This window comes from Amphiura filiformis, chromosome 5 (assembly GCF_039555335.1).
Source record: "Amphiura filiformis chromosome 5, Afil_fr2py, whole genome shotgun sequence".
Classification (NCBI taxonomy): domain Eukaryota; kingdom Metazoa; phylum Echinodermata; class Ophiuroidea; order Amphilepidida; family Amphiuridae; genus Amphiura; species Amphiura filiformis.
In genome coordinates, this window is record NC_092632.1 from 45,604,420 (window position 1) to 45,625,873 (window position 21,454).

At 35.9% G+C, this 21,454-nt stretch overlaps 1 protein-coding gene across 1 annotated transcript; it reads left to right on the top strand.

Moving 5' to 3' along the window:
- Window positions 1–355: 355 nt before the first annotated feature.
- LOC140152231 (uncharacterized) lies at window positions 356–21,402 on the top strand. The gene is made up of 12 exons (XM_072174533.1): window positions 356–558; window positions 1,420–1,596; window positions 2,206–2,343; window positions 3,082–3,248; window positions 8,040–8,181; window positions 9,141–9,317; window positions 9,771–9,908; window positions 10,413–10,575; window positions 12,888–13,051; window positions 19,909–20,082; window positions 20,358–20,495; window positions 20,826–21,402. The coding sequence occupies exons 1-12, from the start codon at window positions 462–464 to the stop codon at window positions 20,990–20,992; spliced, it is 1,842 nt and encodes a 613-aa protein (XP_072030634.1). The 5' UTR covers window positions 356–461; the 3' UTR covers window positions 20,993–21,402.
- Window positions 21,403–21,454: the final 52 nt, after the last annotated feature.

Consider the following 21,454-nt stretch of genomic DNA (forward strand, 5'->3'; position numbering starts at 1 on the left):
CCTCTAGTGACCCCTTGAATGACCTTACTAGAGAAAATCTATTTTTAGAATTAAGAATGACGTCAGTTTACAGTCATTGGTTGTTTTGGAGGAAGACCCCTGTGTCAATCAACATGATCAATAAATGACGTGGAATTGATAATGTTGGAACCTGATCAATTGAAAATTGCATAGACGTGTTGAAAACAGGATTTTGATTGGTCAAATACCTGTCAAAGTTGTCTACTCAACATTTCCACGTCGCTTCATATGACATTGCTTTCCAAAAGATATAAAAACGAGAACAAAAATCAGATTAGACAATTAGCTTGCTAGTCTTGTTGGACAAACACTTCTCATCTTCTCTGGACAAAATTACCAATAACGTCAGAAAGTAGTACACCACTGAATCACTTTGAGAAGATACCATCATACTTTGGATCATCTTTTTGGAAAATATAAGGAAATTAAAGTAATTCATCATGGGTTTGTTTATTTCTAAACTTGTTACCGCTTTTCAAGAGTTTACATCTGGTGGTGCACCAAGTCGAATTTTGATGTTGGGTCTTGATGCTGCAGGTATGTTAATATTGTAATGTTTAATCACGTTTTAATATCTTATTGTGTGATTTTCCGAGTATATGGATAATTCATTCGTCAGCTGATTTTGTTTCAGTGCTCATCATTCTGAGAATCTTTTTTTGTTGTTGTTGTTGCTCGAAAACACCGCATTCAGAGATATCACTGTCTGATCAATTTGTTTTGAATTTCACTACAGCCTATTTTCGATGTTCTTTATGATTTTAAATATTTGCATAGGTCTTTTTAGGCCTACGATTTTTTAAAATGAAATCGCCTTGATTTTATTCGAGGGCCTACGTAGGCCTACCTGTAGGCCTAATTAGCTGTAATTTTCACATGATTTATTCAAGATTTTACGGCAATATTTTGCATTTGAGTAGGCTACAATTTATTTCATAATAATAATAGGAATGGCCAACTCATCAGGCATGGTGTTTTCAAGCCACTGACTTTGGTTGACTTTCGCGGGTTTTATGCCCGGGTTTTATGTGGTTTGGGAGAAGAAAAAAAGATTTAAATTTAGAGAAATCTGATGATTTTTTTTTTTAATCCGCTTTAAAAAATCAATAAAAGAAAATCGGCAACCCTGCTCAAAAATGATGTGTCGCAGAAAGTTTCTGCGAATCAATTTCATTCTAATAGGGTTCTTTTTGATAAACCTCTAATTTCAACAATAACGACGGCAGTGAACATCGATGAATCGGGTATCATGATTATTAGATTTATAGATATACTATTTCAATCGAATACTATAATTTCCCGGGAATATTTGACATATTTTACACTATTTTCACGTTGTTGTTGTTTGTTGTTTATTTCACTAACAAATTCAAAAAATGGTTCTTTTTTGTGTTATAGGAAAGACGACGATTCTGTACAAGATCAAACTGAATGAAACAGTGACAACTATTCCTACGATTGGTTTCAATGTAGAGACAGTTACCCCTATGCCTGGTCTGACGTTCACCGTCTGGGATGTAGGTGGCCAGGAAAGACTTAGACAACTATGGCATCATTACTATCAAGGAACGCAAGGTATGGATCCAAAATTATGTCTTTCCAGTTCCACCAACTCAAAAGTTGTCTCAAGTCTGCAAACTTGGTTGCGTCATGTCAGAAAAATACTTATGCACTAAATTTTTTAATGTTTTGCCGGATGATACATCTAATTCAGTTCTAACCTTCCTTGGAATAAAAGTTAAAGTACATAAGTTCGACGTATGCTATTTTTGAACATATTTCCATTTTTTGTTTAATAACATAACACGCAGGTTTCAACCTGAGACATATTTTAGTCCCAAGTTTCAACCAATATGGAAATCTATATCTAAAACTCGGTCTATACCGCGGGACGCGATCTTTGCAACACATAAACCTCATTTTATCATTTGCCTAATAGATGCTACGAATAATACTGGTCTGTAATAGGCGTTGGAATTATACGAGAACCAAAATTTAAAAAAAAATTATAATAAAAATAAAAGACTTTTATCCGATCAAGCTTGAGCAACCAATAAGTTGTCCTTCCAACATTACTGAGCTATACACATTTACGTCTACGGTAGATAGCACTAATGCGGACGATAAAGTGTAAAAATAAAACATTAATTATTTCCATATTAATTTTGTTATTTTTCTTTGCAGGGGTAATATTTGTGGTGGACAGCGTAGACAAGGAAAGATTACAGGAAGCCAAATCAGAGTTATATAACATCATCAAAAGTCACGAAATCTCACCAAATGTACCAGTGTTAATTTTTGCCAACAAGCAAGATTTGCCTGGTAAGTAAATGAACAATATTATAATTATATGATCATCATGACATGCATGCGTTAATAATTAATTGGGATCTATAAAAAAACGAACAAAAAACAAAATTACCAACAAAAAACAAACAAACAAACAAATAAGCTAAGAATTTTAGAGTACAATTATTACTATTTCTTTAAGCTGACTTCAATAATATTGAGGCACTTTCATTATATTTGTGCATCCTATTTTTTAACTGAGTTGAATATTGTTTTCAGTTTCATTTGAAAATCAGTCCGTCTTCGATTACATTAAACTAATGAATTAAGCACTCAAAGCAGAAGAATAAGACCTGGCCTAAATTACTCTTTAACAAGTTTTATCTATCAAAAACATTATGAAGGGTGATTATACATTTAAAATTTAACTTCCTAGCAAACACAAAAATGTAAATGGCATGAAAACATTTTCAAAACGTTATGGAAAAACACTACAAATGTTATCGAAATGTTATTGCAAAATATTTTTTGAAAAACATTTTTGCAAAATATTTTGTCAACACTTTTTGTCAATAACATTATAAAGATAACGTTATTATGTTTTGCATCAAATTTTCAAAAATGTTCTCTAAATGTTATTACCGTACGTTTTAACCCTACATTTAAACGTTTTCTGTAAAAGGTTTTGTGTTTGCTGGGTTATTTATTAGCTTTATTGTTGCAGAATAATGTAAACTTACCAAATTCTTTTTTATTTGTATATCTCAACAGGTGCTCAGACTGCTGGTCAACTTATAGAACAATTAGACATTCGTTCTTTACCTGGCAATCCATGGCATGTACAAGCAACATGTGCAACGACTGGAGAAGGAGTCTACGAAGGACTTAACGCATTAGCAAAAATGGTGCGAGAATTCAAGAAAGCAAACAGAACTTTTTGATGGACGTGAATCATGCTCCGATATAGACAGATCATAATTGTACTGCAAATGATTTTTAAAGAAGAAAAAAAAGTAGTATTCATTTATAACTTCACTATTCAGTATCGAAGTTACGTAATGTTACTATGTCAACGGGATCACGCGCTTGAGTTATGAACCACGATCGAAACAATCACCACACAAAGTATATGGCACTTGAAGGCATATCAAAATAGCGTGATCCGGTAACCAAGAGAATTACGTAACCACTTCGATGCTGAATTGTGCCATGCAAACGACCAATACTCTGAGCCTATGTGAGAATTACATTTGAGACATAGAGACAAACAAATGAAAATAATTGATGGTTTATTTGAATGCCTTTGTCGGACTACATAATTCGGACTTCATTCTTTGGACCATTGCAATCTATAAAATGTGTATATTTAGTGACAAAAGATTGAAATATTCAATGTACTCCTGGACTGTACATTGGAACTTCAATTCAATAGATTTATATTTTCAATCCAATTTAGATTTGTCAGTCGTTGATGCTAACCCGGTAGATTGACTTTTCAATCTAAGGAATAGAGAGTATAATAAAGCGAATGTTTGTAAGCTTGGTAAGAGGTGTGAGGAGTGCGAGTTTTCATTTGGATGACTGGACATTAAAATGTATAAAAAGATTATGTCAGTGACAAATGAAATTGAAATATTCAATCCAATAATGCACATTGGAATTGCAACCTAATCGATTTATATTTTTCAATCCAAATTTAGATTTGCCAGTCACCAATTTGATGTTAACTTTAAATAAGAGAGTAAATAAAGCGAGTGGGTGTGTGTGTGTGTGTGTGTGGGGGGGGCAGGGTGTGAGGGTGGCAGTCAACACTCATTTCCATTTTGGACGACTGAACTTTGAATGTGTTTAAAGTGCATGGTGTGGAAATATGTGCGAGAGGGGGTATGCTCGGGGTGTATGTGTAATATAGGGGTGTGTGGTGGTGGGTAATAATACAAGTGCGTGATTTGCTCTCGAGAAGTCTAATTCTATATCATAATTATAATAAGCAACCCATATAATGTACATACTGTAAATAATAGCCAGATATTTAAATGTACAATTTTTATATTGTTTCAACGACATCTCAGTTTCATTTATTTACAAGGAAGATGTCATTATAACTTTGAATTGTAGATACTGATATTTATATATGTTGTTACTGTTGTATTAAAAAGTTATATAAGTCATGAACGTATGCCAATAATCGGGGATCATTTAAAAATTACAAATACTTCTTTTTAATGATAACCCAGCAAACACAAAAATGTTTTTAAAAAACGGTATAAACGCGTTTTGGTTTTGATCAAAACGTTTTAATAAAGGTCATGAAAACATTTTCAAAACGTTTTATATGAAACATGTTGTCAAAATATTATTGCAAAATATTTTTAGCAATCATTTTTGCAAAATATTTTGTCAACACGGGCCTAATAACATTGCGTTAGAATGTTTTGCATAAGTTTTCGAAAATGAAAGTTATTAAATCTTTTTATACACTTAATATAACATTTAAACGTTTTCTGTAAAATGTATATATATTGTTTTTGCTGGGAAGGTAATACTTGTGGAATTGTTAAATGTGTGTGAATTTGTTCAAATAAAATATATTGAAAATGAATTGTTATTTGGCTACGGTGTTATTAATACGAACCGTATTATAGTAGGCGTCTTATAAGTAAGAGCATTTTTATGTTGAAAGTACTATCAGCATGATTAGTGATTGGGTAAATCAGAAAATCTAAAAATCATCAGAAATCAGATTGTGTCATAACCCTGGGGGTACTCAGTACAAATGACCATACGGGGACGTGCCGCAAACATGGGTAGCATTTTCAGCCTTCTGGTATATCAATGACCCCTTTTTCAAAGCCTATTTTGGTATATGAATGGGTCCTTTTTTCAAAATTTTCTCAATTTTTTCGGAAAACAGCCCAATTTTTCCTTAATCTAGCCAAAATTTTGGGAAAATTTTTAAAAACTAAAACAATTTTGGGTAAGTTTGGCCAAAAATTTTGACTTTTGGTATATCAATGGGTCCAAATTTCTTGAAAAATTGGTATATTTATGGGTCTACTTCCAAAATCTCAGCGGCACGTCCCTACCAAAACCAAACTTGAGTACCCCCCAGGGTCATAACATACCCCGAATGTGATACGACCAAAAACGAGTTCAGGGTAAAATGCCACATTTGTCATATTTGTTGGGGAGTTTGTCGTGTATTTGAATCATCAGAAATCAGATTGTGTCATAACACACCCCGAAAGTGATACGACCAAAAACAAGTTCAGGGTAAAATGCCACATTTGTTGGGGAATTTGTCGAGTATTTGAATGAAGCTTCACGTGAACAGCTAAACATTGCCGTTTTCTTCTTTTTTCCATTTTTAGATGCATGATTTAAAAACATATATACTTGATGACAACTCATATTGACTTACCCTTTCACTGGGATCAATGATCATGCAATACTTTTAATTGAAAAGATAGGGCCTACACAAATGCCTCCACCCATACACACCCCACACACCCTGGCCACCACCACCCAATCCCCAACACTCCATACGTAGGTCGCGAATATAATAATGTATCAGACGGTAGGCCTAACAATCATAAAAGTTAATGAAACCCATATTAACCTTCATTTATAAGCCCTATCCCGCGGACTCTAATAATATAACTAAATTATTTTTCGTTAGGGGTAGGCCTATAGATACCGGGCAGAATTAATAGACTGGCCTGTGTATTTTCTTTTAAGACCTGTCGTGAAATATCTTGATTTGGGCCAAAATAGTGTACAATTGCAAATTGCTCATAAACAAAATGTCACCAATTGATTTTGACTAAACAGTTAGAGTAAAATTCAAATTTTATATTACTTTCCGGTAAAACCGAGCCCAAATGATGCTCACCGGGGATACCCCTCCCCACCCAATCTGACCCCACTATAGGGATATGTGGCAGATTTGGGGCTGTATTTTCAGGCTATAGATAATATTTAGCACAATTTGTGGAAATGTTCCCCAATTTGGTAAATGACCTTTATTTTGAAGTCCACAGAAATCTTTTTTTTTAAATTTGATTAGTCCTGCAGCGTCCAAAATCAAAATCGAGAACCCACGGGCACCAGTTTTAGTCCTGCAGCGTCCAATTCAAAATCGAGAACCCACGAGCACCAGTTTTGTCATAATTAGACCAGTAAAGTTGAGAAAACTATTTATTAGCTGGTCAAGTTCATCAGAACAAAGTAAATAAACATCATTTTGAACCGATTTCTCTAAATTTTCCAATTCCATTATATGTCAAAATATAACAAAACCCCTTATCATGCTTATCACTGCTAATACGTCTTGTTATAATACTCGTATGAATGCTACTGTCTTATTACTATGACAACGTATATGGTAAATAACAATTAATTAAGGTGGTTTTTTAGGCATTTGTGGAAAACCACAAAATTTAACAGTTTCCCTAATACCTCCACTTTTCTTACGAGTATGGTAATTATACTCAATGCAAACAAACAAGGTCATAAACAAGGCAAAAAAGCACTGAAACAAACAACAACAGAATAAACATAGGCGTAGTTCCGGGAAGGGGGGAATACATCCCACCCAATATTTTGAATGCCCCCCCCCCCCCCATGTTAACGCCTGTATGTGGGTTTCTGACCAAATTAACCTCATATTTGGCCAGTTTAACCTAACAAGTGTCAATTTTTGCGCGCTACGCGCGAATTTATTCCACTTGTGTTTCATATTTTACCAATTTAGCTTCAATATGACAACATTTTTCGCGCGCTTCGCACACATTTGTACCAGAAACTTGTTTTGTTACCAAAAGGGGTTGGATTCACTAATCTTCAAGACAAAAACCCTCTCAATGTCAAAAAGAAATATACCCCACCACTGAAAATAAAAGACTGCACTAAAATCCGAAATAAAGACTTGGTCCGGGGGCTGGGCCTTCGAAGGCTCGCGGCCTAGAGAAACAAAGGCCACTATGCAACATTAATTTAGCCTATTTACCCCAAGGGTCAGTTATTCTTTTAATTAGAAGTAAAGAAGAAAATAAATTCAATTCGTAATTCATGGAATATTTTCAAAATTAGCAACATCCGAATATATGAAAACTTTATCAAATCAATTTTGAAGCATTGGCATTCTAATAATAACTCGCAAGATATATTCTTTTAATGATAATATGCCTAATAAGAAAAATATAGTACACTAAAACTGAACAAAATATATATAACCATACAAATATCGTAAAAGGTATATCGACATAAGAAAACATCACATAAAACGTCATTTACTGTGCGTAAAATTTGTCAACGTGGAAGTGAACGACGTGGAAGTACTGTGATCGAAGATTGATTCATTTGCATAAAGCTCTTGTCAAAGTTCGATGCGTGTACCCGGATTTGATATTGGTCAGTTTTGTTGTTAGATATTTACATACGTAGATATAGCTACTAGGATGTAAACCATCGATGACATGATATTTGTTATGATTCTTTTGTGAAGACGTGGAAGAATTGTTAATGTGTAGTTTGACGACAAAATCGGAACTCATATACCAGGCTCATACACATTTCAATGATGTGGTGCAACTATTTCCGAAAATTGCTTTAAATAAACCGTGTTCTCAACGTAGCCGTCAAACTAGGATATTGCAGCGGTAGAAAAGTGATCGTTCATATTATTTATTTCTTATACCACTGTTAAATACCAATACCTGAACTGATAAAAGACTAAATCATTACTTAAAAGTGAACATTTTAGTATCATCATGGGCAATTTACTGAGCAGACTCAGCAACGCGCTTAGTGAGTTTTCAATATTTCAACAAAATCCGTGTCGGATTGTCATGTTGGGACTCGATGCCGCAGGTAAGTTTGTGATTTTGTTCTCATTTGATAAAGAATTTTGTCTTTAATTTTCATATGAATTGTTTATGGGGAACATAATTCGAATGGTATATCTGATATTATATTAGTCCCTTCACTAACATGACTAAGTTCATGATGAAATTGCGTCGACAACACATAATGCCGAAATCGGGCACGTCGCGACTTTTGGTGCTTGATGCATTTAGCGTTATTTATGTAAAAAATAGCTTCATCAATCGAGCGCATGTTCTTCGTTCAGTTACATGTATGTTAGACAAAAAAAATTCAGAAACTCTTGAAAATAATGTAGAAATTGTAATTTGATTTCATGTTACATACATAGCAGCGGACTAAATTTACATAACGGCAGGTAATACGCGTGTAACGTAAGTGCCATTTTTCGGCTTTAAGGGGGTCCAACTGTTAACACTAGCGAGTAATGATGTGCCTCCCTGCATGTTTTTATATTGGAAGTGGGACACAGTTAAACAAGATTTGTCGTAATATCATTTATCTTTTCGGACAAAGAATATAATAAAAAAAAAAATGAACATGGGATAAAATTCCTAAAAAATGAAACCACAATGAATGAGCCGGGCCTGAGACACGTGAAAAGAGCATAGTATTGGTTGTTAATTGATGACGCAGTATACTAGGCATGTGTCTACGCTGGTATACTATGCTGTTTTCGGGTACGCCCACAGAATTAAAACCCCGTCAGTCCGAAACACAGTCAATCGGGCCGAACCCCCGAAAAAGACGTCAACCCTAACCCTAGACCTAGCGCTAACCCTAATCCTAACCCTAACTTTAGTTAGATTTTCGGACTGACGGTGGTTCGGATTGACGGTGTTTCGGACTGACGGGGAGACACCCGACACATAACTATATGTTATCACATATGATAATGTAACAAATGCAACATGATGAAATGTTTATTCCTTTCGTCCTTCTTTCAGGCAAAACAACAATCTTGTACAAATTAAAGTTGAATGAGTTGGTGAACACCATCCCGACCATAGGGTTCAACGTAGAGACGGTCACACCCATGCCTGGTGTTACGTTTACCGTATGGGATGTTGGCGGCCAAGAAAAGATTCGAGCGTTATGGAGACATTACTTCATAGGGACCGAAGGTAAGGAACATGAAGAAAAAAAGGTTACATATGTTAAAAGAGCAACAAAGGATGAAAACGTTTTAATGTTGACACGATTGTTGTACCCAGCAAACACAAAACGTTTTATAGAAAACGTTTAAACATCGGGTTATATAAAAGAGTATGTAAAAAGGGTGAAAACCTGCTGCAATGAAACATTCACCTAATGTTATTAAAGTGTTGATAAGATATTTTGCAAAATGCTTGCCGAAAAATACTTTACAATAACATTTTGACATTTTAAGAATGTCCCAGTGATTTTTCATTTTTCCATATAAAGCGTTTAATGGACTTTATATAACCCAACATTTTAAAATTGATATAACTACGTTTTGACCCAAACCAACTTGCGTTATATTCCACGGTTATAACATTTTAAAATATTTTTCCTGTTTATCATTTTTCGCTATTTTGTCTTCTCTTTTTTCTCAGGCATCTTGTTCGTGGTTGACAGTAATGATAGAGAGCGAGCAATGGAGGCAAGAGAGGAGCTGTTTCGAGTTATTACAGATGACGAGATGATGCCAAGGGTACCTGTGGTTGTAGTCGCTAATAAACAGGATCAACCCGGTATGTACTCTAACTCTGTCGAAACTAAGGACAGCGAGTGTCCACTATGGGGTGTCAGAGGGAAGGAAAGAGGAAAAGAGAGTATTAGAACCACAAGACTTGTTCTGTTGAGCTAAAATTGACATCTTAAAAGATGTATGATACAATTGTGGGAAAATTCAAATTTTGACATTTTCAGCCCCTCAACCTATAGGAACAACGTTATACGGTACAGAACTACGAACGTATACCATTAAAATTCCTTGGTACATTCCCTATAAAATACACATTTAACTACGTTTATACAAAAAAATCTTAACATCTCAAACAATTATGCCAAGAAGCCGTCAAATTAGCTATTTTATGGCTAAGTTTCGCTTTTTAAAGCTTCTTCTTATCATTATTCGCACCCAGAATAAATTATGCTCGGTTGAGCACTTAGCCTGCACTTTCCACTAGGAAGAACTTTTGGTCAATGACCATGATGACCATACTTTTGAACGTTTATTGTATTGTTCATTTCAGCATCAATGACTCCTTCCAAACTGGTTGAACTCATGGACCTTCAAAAGCTGCCAGGAAATCCATGGCATATTCAAGGAACATGCGCATTGAATGGAGACGGACTAGATGAAGCAGTGTGTGCATTGGCTAAAATGGTGAAACAATACAGAAAAGATCACGGAAGGTAAATGAAATCAACATGAACATGATGAAGTGATCTCTTGACAAAAGGGATGAGGACTTTGTCTTAATATCTAAGACCTTTCAAAGTAAACTGTGTAAATAATATAAGTATAGACACTTTTTTGACTACACACAAGAAACTGATATCACTGTAAGTTATGCTGCCAAAGAAACACTTGATCTCAGCTGGCGAAGTGCGTTTTAATTTAGCCAACCACATCTTGGTCGGTCGTTCGATTGGCAACTGTGTCAGAAATGAATATAGTTTACATGACTTGTAAACCCTTGTAAAACAATATGTCTGGTCAATTTACATGATGTTTTTTCAAATGGCATGGAAAAAATATTTGTGAAGAAATGAATTGAATTTGGCATTCCATATTATAGGCCTATAAATAGTCATATTTCGGTAAACATGATATACGAGCATAATGAGTGTTCAAACCCGGGGTTCAAACACGTTGTGAAGTATATACATGCACACATTCTGATGTCATGCCAGAGATGAAAAAACTTTAACCCGGTCCAGGCTCAAACTCAAAACCAACCTTCCGGTCCCGGCTTCCGGTATAATCGGAAATTAGCCTTTACATGCACGTGCAACTGTCTGTCGTTATAAATACATTGGTCAACGATTGCTTTCTGAATTTAATGTTCAAGTTTCATCTGGAGAACATGGAATGCCGAGATAGAATCAGAGTTAACGTGATTGAATATTACGCACCCTATAGTTAGTAGCGCGCTATGCGCTCATGTCATCAAACACAATTAGAAGTAGAATTGTACAACTGATTATAATAAATGAATGAATCTGTATTTGTTCAATAATTTTGTTTTAAAATTATATTAAAATTGTACATAGAAACTGTAAATAGAAATGTAGTAACAAATATTATACAAATATTGACTGCTATGAGGGGCATGGTTAAAATTATAGGCACAAGGTGATCTCAAAACCATGACTCGGGGCATAGTCATGGTTTTGAGATCACCGCGGGCCTATAATTTTAACCATGCCCCTCAAGCAGTCAATATTTGTTTTATATACCAAATCTTAAGATTCTTGTCATCTGTTTGGTTAAAAGCATCGATTTTGGGAAGAGAAATTAATAGTTTCAATGCGAACGGCACACAGATCCCACAGATTACAATCTGCGATTTCTGCGTAATTATAACGCGTGAAAACATTAACGCGTGCGTAATATCATTTTACGCTGGGAAAACGCGCAGTTTGATCGTGACGCACGTGACCGGTCCATAGTTCATTTCCATGGACCGGTCCATAGTTCATTTTGCGGGCATAGTTAATTCAATGACTGCACTTTCAACCAATCAGATGACAGGAATCTATATATGAGGTATATAAATAAAACTATACCACTCATTAACAAAACGTTTTCGTTACGCGATGGCGTCTTTATGTTGGTGCAGCGGCGGTACGGGCTCTGCCTTGTAATCGGTGGATCGCGAGTTCGAGCCCCGGCGGCGCCGTCGTGTTGTGCTCTTGGGCAAGGCGATTTACCTTATATACTTGCCTCTCTTACCCAGGTGTGAAATGGGGAGCTGTTATGAATATTGTCCATGGCGCCGCGCCGCCCAAAGGTGTGAACATGGGCATTGTATGGCAATGGCAGCTGCCATATTCTAATGACAGCGGAATAAAATAATGTAAAGCGCTTAGGTACAGGTGTGTACACATGTGAAAAAGAGGCGCTGTTAATACCAACATTTATTTATTTATTTTATACGCTATTCGGAATCACAGCGAAAATTGTCATTGTAATAAGAGAGAACATGCTTAGGGACCGTTCACAAACACTTGTTAGGGGGACCAGGACCTGATGGAAAAAATTTCATCGTGAAAATTTTTCGCCCCCCCTTTCGAGATCTCAAAAATTTCGGGGCCCCCCTTTTTGACATGAAAATTATGGGTCAACCCATAGAAAAACATATAAACTCAATTTTCCCATAAAAATTTGTGGTCATTTTTTAGCCCCCCTAGGCAGGTCAAAACCTTTCAGGGCCCCCTTTTTGAATCAGTCCCCCTAACAAGTGTTTGTCCCTTAAATTAAAAAATGTCAAACTTCAGGCAAAACGTTGCACATTTTATATCATGTTAATCCATGTATATATTGAACTACCAAATGAAATGTAAATAAATGTTGTTCAGAGTATCGTGATTATAAAGAGTAAACGTGTCCTGAACTTGTTCAGAATATATTTTAGTGATATTCTTTAATTCGTGTGCATCGTCTGTGGGGACTGGAATATGAGTCGAAATCTAGTTGAATCTTCCTCCGTCTCCATCTGCAGTTATGACATGCGAGTACAACTCAAGAAAGCCCTAAAGGATCTCTCGAGTAACTTGGCCGAAGGTGCGAGAGCTCTTCCGAACAACATCGCTATGACTGTCCGAAACTGTTCAATCTTCAAACGACCTGAATCAAAGATATTCATAGGGGGACTGGATGCCTCAGGTGAGTAAATCTAGTGATGCTTTAAACACCTCTATATAGGTCTACCATTAAGTAAACCTTTCAAATTGAGTAAATCTTTCAAATAATAAATTGTAATAATGTTTTTTATCTCTTGGTTTTAACAGTAACACACTCTAAATTCCTACGATTAGTCTTGGGTTAGTCCAACCTATAAGCCATGTTTAGATTTAAAAAAAATCTTATGGATTTGAATTTCAATCTATATAAGTTTAAAAAATTGTTACTTTAGATTTATATCAATTTTAATCTATTAGATTAAGAATTTTTAATGTAAGCTTGGATTTGCCTCTCGTAATTTTACGCAATTTCAGAGCAGTATTATATCTTGCTCAAAGAACTAATTCGCCGTTACCCGGTACCCCCTCCTCATAGTGACAGTCAAAAGTGCATTGTTCCTGATTTGTTTTGGTGGGGAGAAGATGAGCTCTTCTCTGGTTGCCAATCTTCTCTCATATATCGAAAGGTTTGTCTACAAAACGATTCTCTTATAAATGCATCTATGCACAGTTTCCACCTTGATACACCTGAGTACACAAATTTGTCCATGCATGCAAAGTTAGCCTATAGCAATATCTTGTCTCTACACAGTTTACACTACACGGTTGAGTGCACAGCATAGCATCATAAGAGCTGTGCTTCTAGCTAAAATACTGTTTTTTTCATTACGTCAACAGATGACGCAATTCAATGTTTATAGCAAGGCGAATGTGGTAAATCTGATGAAAAAGGCCTATTCGCTACTTGCACGGTTCCGCCATTATGCACTATGTGCGGGAGAGCCTCGAACTGGCAGCATACATGAATGGGAATTGAACTAGTCATAACGTTCTGTGTAAGGTTACATAATTCTTCCTTTCATGTATGCTGCCAGTTCGAGGCTCTCCCGCACATAGTGCATAATGGCGGAACTGTGCAAGTAGCGAATTCACGCATAATTTTTGACCAAGATGTCGGGTTTTAAAATTCAAAACACCGGTTGGTTAATCCTTACAATATTTTGCAAATTTTATGTCACTAGCGGGACACCCGCGCTACGCGCGGGTCCCCGCTAGGTGAGTAAATGGGAGCGTTCACTAAAACGGGAGGAATTACTGAACAGGTAGAATCATTGAAAAGGTAAATTTCATTTATCTGAGTCTGACCCTCGTTAAGCCTAAGTTTCCATTTTAGTTTCTTTCTTTCTTTTCGCCAGCCCATTCGGGGCTGGTACCTGTTTCAGGTTTGGGGTCAGTTTACTCAAGAGATTATATTTTAGTGGTATTGGAATGATTTTTTTTTTACTTTTTGTGGTTAAATTTTTTTTTAAATATTTTAATTCGATTTGTTGGGAAAAGTAAGTATGTTTTGCCGTTTCAACGAACGAAAACGAGTGAGTATTACCAAAGTTATGTTTGAACTGATTAATTATGACTTTAAAAGTTTAAAGGCCTAAATGTAACAATAATAGTTAATATATATAGCATCATATGGTCAGCAGAAGAAAATCTGACATCACCTATGATGTCATATCAGTGTCCTTGACCGGGGGTCCTTACTCCTTGACCACTGAACAGCGTGATATCATGTTGATAACAGATCTATAGAATCAAAATCTTCATCATATCCCCGGATCATATCACAGATTCTCAACAATCTGTGATCATATGGACCATATTGATGTGAAAGTAGTTATCTATCATATCCTGTGTCGTTTTATGGATAATAAAAATTCCCTTTAAAAGGAAAGCCAGCCTCAATGTAGAAGAGGTCTTGTAATTAGTTTTGGTCAATGTGAAAGGCATTTTTAGGATCACGCTTACATCTACATGACAGTCCACCAAACCATCAACGATGAGAACATGCACACTGAAACAGCAGAAAACATTAATTCCTAATCTCATGTCAACTCTTTTAATTCATTACATGTACTCCAAATTGTTCTGGTCTGTTTGTTTTGTTGTTGTTGTTGTTGTTGTCGTTGGGTTTTTTTGTCTTTTCAGCTTTTTACCCACGATATCTCAATTTCCAATTTTGTAATACCAGAACTTACGAACTCAATATCTTCGCTTAGGAATATCCGATTTCACTGCTTTCGATATATACACTGCCGGTTTGAGTTAACTTACATGTACATTTTATTTTAAAATAACTTAATTAATTCGCAATGTATAGTTTAAGCCTACTATATTATAATAGATAGTGGCCAGCACATTTATAAAGGACTGGTTACTCACTACAATCTTCACTCTTAAACTGTGTTTTTCTGAATGTGCTGATCATGTTGATTGCTAGTCGGAAACTCCTGCGAAGCTATGGACATGGCATCTTACATAGGCCTACTCCATTCTATAACAGTCTGCCTAGTGCCTTGTGTGTTTTCTCTTCAATCATTTTGTTGAATGTAATTTTATGAATCAAATAGTTATGTGTCATTTTATTTATAATAAAGAAGTTATTAAATTAATAAAGTAAGACAATTTATTTATCTATAAGTGCATGTCAAATGGGGTACATTGTTCAATACTATATGCATAAATTATGCCCATATTATAGCTAGGCCCTAAAAACTTTATTTTGCATCGGATTTTTCCGTTGAAAAGACAAAACTGATGTTTATGATAGCAACCATTTCATCAATAACATTTTGAGTCATTTTTATCCATAAAACGACACAGGATATGATAGATAACTACTTTCACATCAATATGGTCCATATGATCACAGATTGTTGAGAATCTGTGATATGATCCGGGGATATGATGAAGATTTTGATTCTATAGATCTGTTATCAACATGATATCACGCTGTTCAGTGGTCAAGGAGTAAGGACCCCCGGTCAAGGACACTGATATGACATCATAGGTGATGTCAGATTTTCTTCTGCTGACCATATGATGCTATATATATTAACTATTATTGTTACATTTAGGCCTTTAAACTTTTAAAGTCATAATTAATTAGTTCAAACATAACTTTGGTAATACTCACTCGTTTTCGTTCGTTGAAACGGCAAAACATACTTACTTTTCCTAACAAATCGAATTAAAATATTTAAAAAAAAATTTAACCACAAAAAGTAAAAAAAAAATCATTCCAATACCACTAAAATATAATCTCTTGAGTAAACTGACCCCAAACCTGAAACAGGTACCAGCCCCGAATGGGCTGGCGAAAATGACTCAAAATGTTATTGATGAAATGGTTGCTATCATAAACATCAGTTTTGTCTTTTCAACAGGAAAAATCCGATGCAAAATAAAGTTTTTAGGGCCTAGCTATAATATGGGCATAATTTATGCATATAGTATTGAACAATGTACCCCATTTGACATGCACTTATAGATAAATAAATTGTCTTACTTTATTAATTTAATAACTTCTTTATTATAAATAAAATGACACATAACTATTTGATTCATAAAATTACATTCAACAAAATGATTGAAGAGAAAACACACAAGGCACTAGGCAGACTGTTATAGAATGGAGTATGTAAGATGCCATGTCCATAGCTTCGCAGGAGTTTCCGACTAGCAATCAACATGATCAGCACATTCAGAAAAACACAGTTTAAGAGTGAAGATTGTAGTGAGTAACCAGTCCTTTATAAATGTGCTGGCCACTATCTATTATAATATAGTAGGCTTAAACTATACATTGCGAATTAATTAAGTTATTTTAAAATAAAATGTACATGTAAGTTAACTCAAACCGGCAGTGTATATATCGAAAGCAGTGAAATCGGACATTCCTAAGCGAAGATATTGAGTTCGTAAGTTCTGGTATTACAAAATTGGAAATTGAGATATCGTGGGTAAAAAGCTGAAAAGACAAAAAACCCAACGACAACAACACCAACAACAACAACAAAACAAACAGACCATAACAATTTGGAGTACATGTAATGAATTAAAAGAGTTGACATGAGATTAGGAATTAATGTTTTCTGCTGTTTCAGTGTGCATGTTCTCATCGTTGATGGTTTGGTGGACTGTCATGTAGATGTAAGCGTGATCCTAAAATGCCTTTCACATTGACCAAAACTAATTACAAGACCTCTTCTACATTGAGGCTGGCTTTCCTTTTAAAGGGAATTTTTATTAGTTCCTTCTACATGGGCCAATTTTGTTCCATTTTTTAAAACATTTTGCTGCTAAGCTTGCAAATTTCCGTTACCATGTTTTTTATTTACACAATCCCGTTCCCATTATTTTCTAAATCTGTCCTTTCTTACATTTCCCTGTTGACTTCATTTTTTATTTGCTGCTTAGCTTGTGATTTCCCGTTTTCATGTTATTTATTTAGTTCTGTCCTCAGTAATAGCCTTTTTTATTTAAATCATCTAATTTTATTAGATTTTATTATTCTTTCCTTCTTTAGCCTATTTTATTCCCGTTTTCATTTTCTTACTGTGACTAACTATAGGCTAACCCACACACTCGTAGGCCTACCTGTTTGTCCTCATTTTGTTTTCTTTTTAAATTACAGTAGGCCTACCTCTTCATGTTGTTTGTACTTTTCACATCTTTTCCCCGTATTTATTACGCCTACCGGTCGTTCACCCGTATTATCATTCATTGCGCGACTCTGCGTCTTTTACCCGCGACATGGCGTAGTGCTGCGTTACCCGCGCGCTATCGCTGCGCTACGCGAGCGGCTTGGCATTAGATACGCCCGTACGACGCGCACGGGCTAGCTTGACAACTGACTCCCTTTTTTGTTTACCCAGCCTAGCAACGTACCACATTTTCACTGATTTTGAGGCCAATTCTTGACCGTTTTCAACCAAATAAAGTTTAAACACGTTCCCGTATATTCATCGATCTCCCGTATGAATTTGGCGACATTTGGATCGAAACTGACGGAGCCTTTATAGGCATACATAGATAGATAGATAGATACATAGATAGATACATACAACATTTCCCTATTTATAGTAAGACTAGCGGGATACCCGCGCTTCGCGCGGGTCCCCGCTAGATGAGTAAATGGGAGCGTTCACTATAACAGGAAAAATTACTAAACAGGTAGAATCATTGAAAAGGTACATTTGTATTTATCTAAATCTGTCTCTTCTAACATTTTTTTTTAGTTTCCTCTGCTTAGCTTGTGATTTTCCGTTTCCATGTTATTTATTTATTTAACCCAGTTCCCATTATTTTCTAAATCTGTTCTTTCTTACATTTCCTTTAGCATCTTTTTTTTTTTTATTTGCTGCTTGTGATTTCCCGTTTCCATGTTTTTTTATTTAATTATGTTCTCATTATTTTAGCTTCTTTTTTCTTACATTTCCTGAATAGTTTATTTCCTTCTTTGTTTCGTTCCCGTTTCATTTAGTTACTTTCACCCGTTGGTCTAATTACTTCTTTCCCTATTATCATGTCCACTGGTCTCTGGCTCGCAAATCGTGTGGCTCTGCGCCGTTTACGCGCGCATTGGCGTAATGCGCATTACGCACGCAACGCCGACGCGCTGCCGGCCAGCTGCAGTGACGCGTAGGCTGGTAACCGATTTTCATAACAAAAACCCCGTTTTACCCATATTTTCACTGTTTTTGCAGCCAATTCTTGACCGTTTTCAACCAAATAAAGTTTAAACACGTTCCCGTATATTCATCGATCTCCCGTATGAATTTGGCGACATTTGGATCGAAACTGACGGAGCCTTTATAGTGATACATACATAGATACATAGATACATAGATACATAGATACATAGATACAACATTCCCCTATTTATAGTAAGACTAGCGGGATACCCGCGCTTCGCGCGGGTCCCCGCTAGATGAGTAAATGGGAGCGTTCACTATAAACAGGAAGAAATACTGAACAGGTAGAATCATTGAATCATTATTTTCTAAATCTGTTCTTTCTTACATTTCCCTTTTAGCATTTTTTTTTTATTTGCTGCTTGTGATTTCCCGTTTCCATGTTTTTTACTTAATTCTGTTCTCATTATTTTAGCTTCTTTTTTTTCTTACAATTCCTGATTAGTTTCTTTCCGTCTTTGTTTCGTTCCCGTTTCATTTAGTTACTTTAACCCGTTGGCCTAATTAGTAATTACTCGTACCTTTTTGTCCCCATGTTAATTTTTCTTTATAGTAGGGGCCTACCGCTTCATGTTGTTTATAGGCCTACAACACACATCTTTTCCCGTATTTATTACGTCCTCTCATAGCGTGTCTGCGGACGTGTTCACCCGGTATCCCGTGACCCGTCCATGTACCTTTTTGTCCTTTATTTTTCCTTCTTTCCGTATTATCATGCCCACTGATCTCTGGCTCGCAAGTCGTGTGGCTCTGCGCCGTTTACGCGCGCATTTGCGCAATGCGCATTACGCCCGCATTACGCACGCGGCGCCGACGCGCTGCCGGCCAGCTGCAGTGACGCGTAGGCTGGTAACCGATTTTCATAACAAAAACCCGTTTTTACCCATATTTTCACTGTTTTTGGAGCCAATTCTTGACCGTTTTCAACCAAATAAAGTTTAAACACGTTCCCGTATATTCCTCGATCTCCCGTATGAATTTGGCGACATTTGGATCGAAACTGACGGAGCCTTTATAGCGATACATACATAGATACATAGATACATAGATACATAGATACATACATACAACATTTCCCTATTTATAGTAAGATTAAATGAAAGAGCACATAATAATTAATATTAGCTAATATTGTTCATAATTATACTAGATTCATTGTAAAATCAATGAACAATGTCTTTGCTTACAGAGCGCTTAGAATTTGATATGTGGCCGGCGGAGCTGAGAGACCAGGAAACATAACAAAAAAATGAACTTCTAGGAAAACTTAATAAACGCATTTATATATATTATGATTATTATCTTTCAGGGAAAACAACATTTTTGTACCGTCTTGTACTGAATGAGACGGTGACAACTATACCGACAATAGGATTTAACGTGGAGACAGTGAACATAGCGAGTGGGCGATTTACATTTTGGGATGTTGGTGGTGGGGATAAGATAAAACCACTGTATAGACATTATTACCCGGGCTGTGAAGGTAAGACATCTTCAGAACATTGCATGAAGAATTTAAGAATAATATATTTTGGCAGCAATCTTTAGCAGGCCAAGAAGGGGGAAGCAAATTTTGGCACGCCATTTGAAAATCGCCCGCTTCATAATTATTGCACAGCCCCTTATGTGATCAAAACTTTAGTTTGGTTCAAACAGGGTATTTCAAGTAGGAAATCAATGCAAAATTATTGAAACTCAGAACTTTTCTTTTGCCTTATGACTCTCTTTCATAATAATTATTATTATCTGTCTTTTCAGGTATTTTGTTTATGATTGACAGTACTGATAAAGAGCGCATACGAGAAGCCCGCGATGATCTACATGAAATGATGAAGAACGATGACATGCCACCAGGAATACCACTTGTCGTTGTAGCCAATAAACAAGACATGTCAGGTAATTGATATTTATAATTGATATCAAAACTCTTTTTTGGAAGACCACCAAATTTGAAAACTGCAACAGCAAATTATTAGAACCTTTATTGTGTTATTCACATTTTAGTAGCTGATTAGTTTATTATTAGCTGCCCCTTATTGTTGCCATGGTGACCAGATTATTAAAATTGATTCATCCCAAAGTTGCACTTAAATTAAAAATAAAATAAAGTAACTGTGCCAAACTTGCATTCAAATAAAAGAACCGCGACCTACATCACTAAAGTTCTATAACTGCTCAAATAATCCAATACATTTCATAATTTGTTGTCATCTTGGTTTGTTTCAGATGTCATACATCCCTCTGAGTTGGTAGATCTACTAGACCTTGAACAACTTTCAGGAAATCCCTGGCACATCCAAGCAGCAAGTGCAATCAACGGTGATGGAGTGACAGAAACTATCAATGAAATGGCTAAGATGATTGAACAATACAAAAAGGACTTACACGGATGAAACAAAAGCTTACATTATAACTTGAAGTGTTCCATGGTGCATCTGAACTCATCAGAATCATAATGAGCTTTAAAATGCCCATCTGTTCTGTAGAACATGCAATTTTTGAAATTGCATCTTGGCATTTTGGATCAAGTTGTAGCAATATTCATTAATGCTACTGCACATTTTCCAAAGGTTTTATACCACTTGATCTTTGTATCACCAGAGAAGATGGGGATCTTCTCTGGTATCACCTGTGGAACCCTGTGTATTTTTCCAAAGGTCATGCGCCACCTTTAGTGAACGGACAGATATATGTTGCGAGCGCAGCGAGCAGGAAAATTTGCACATTAAATCACTTCAGTACTGTTTTCCTAAGCCTTTTTAGAGCGTTTTATTTAAAAGGCACCTCATGAATGTGTGCCTCAAATTGCTTCCCCCCCCTTTCGGCTTTGCTAACCCCCCAATTTTACCCTCCAA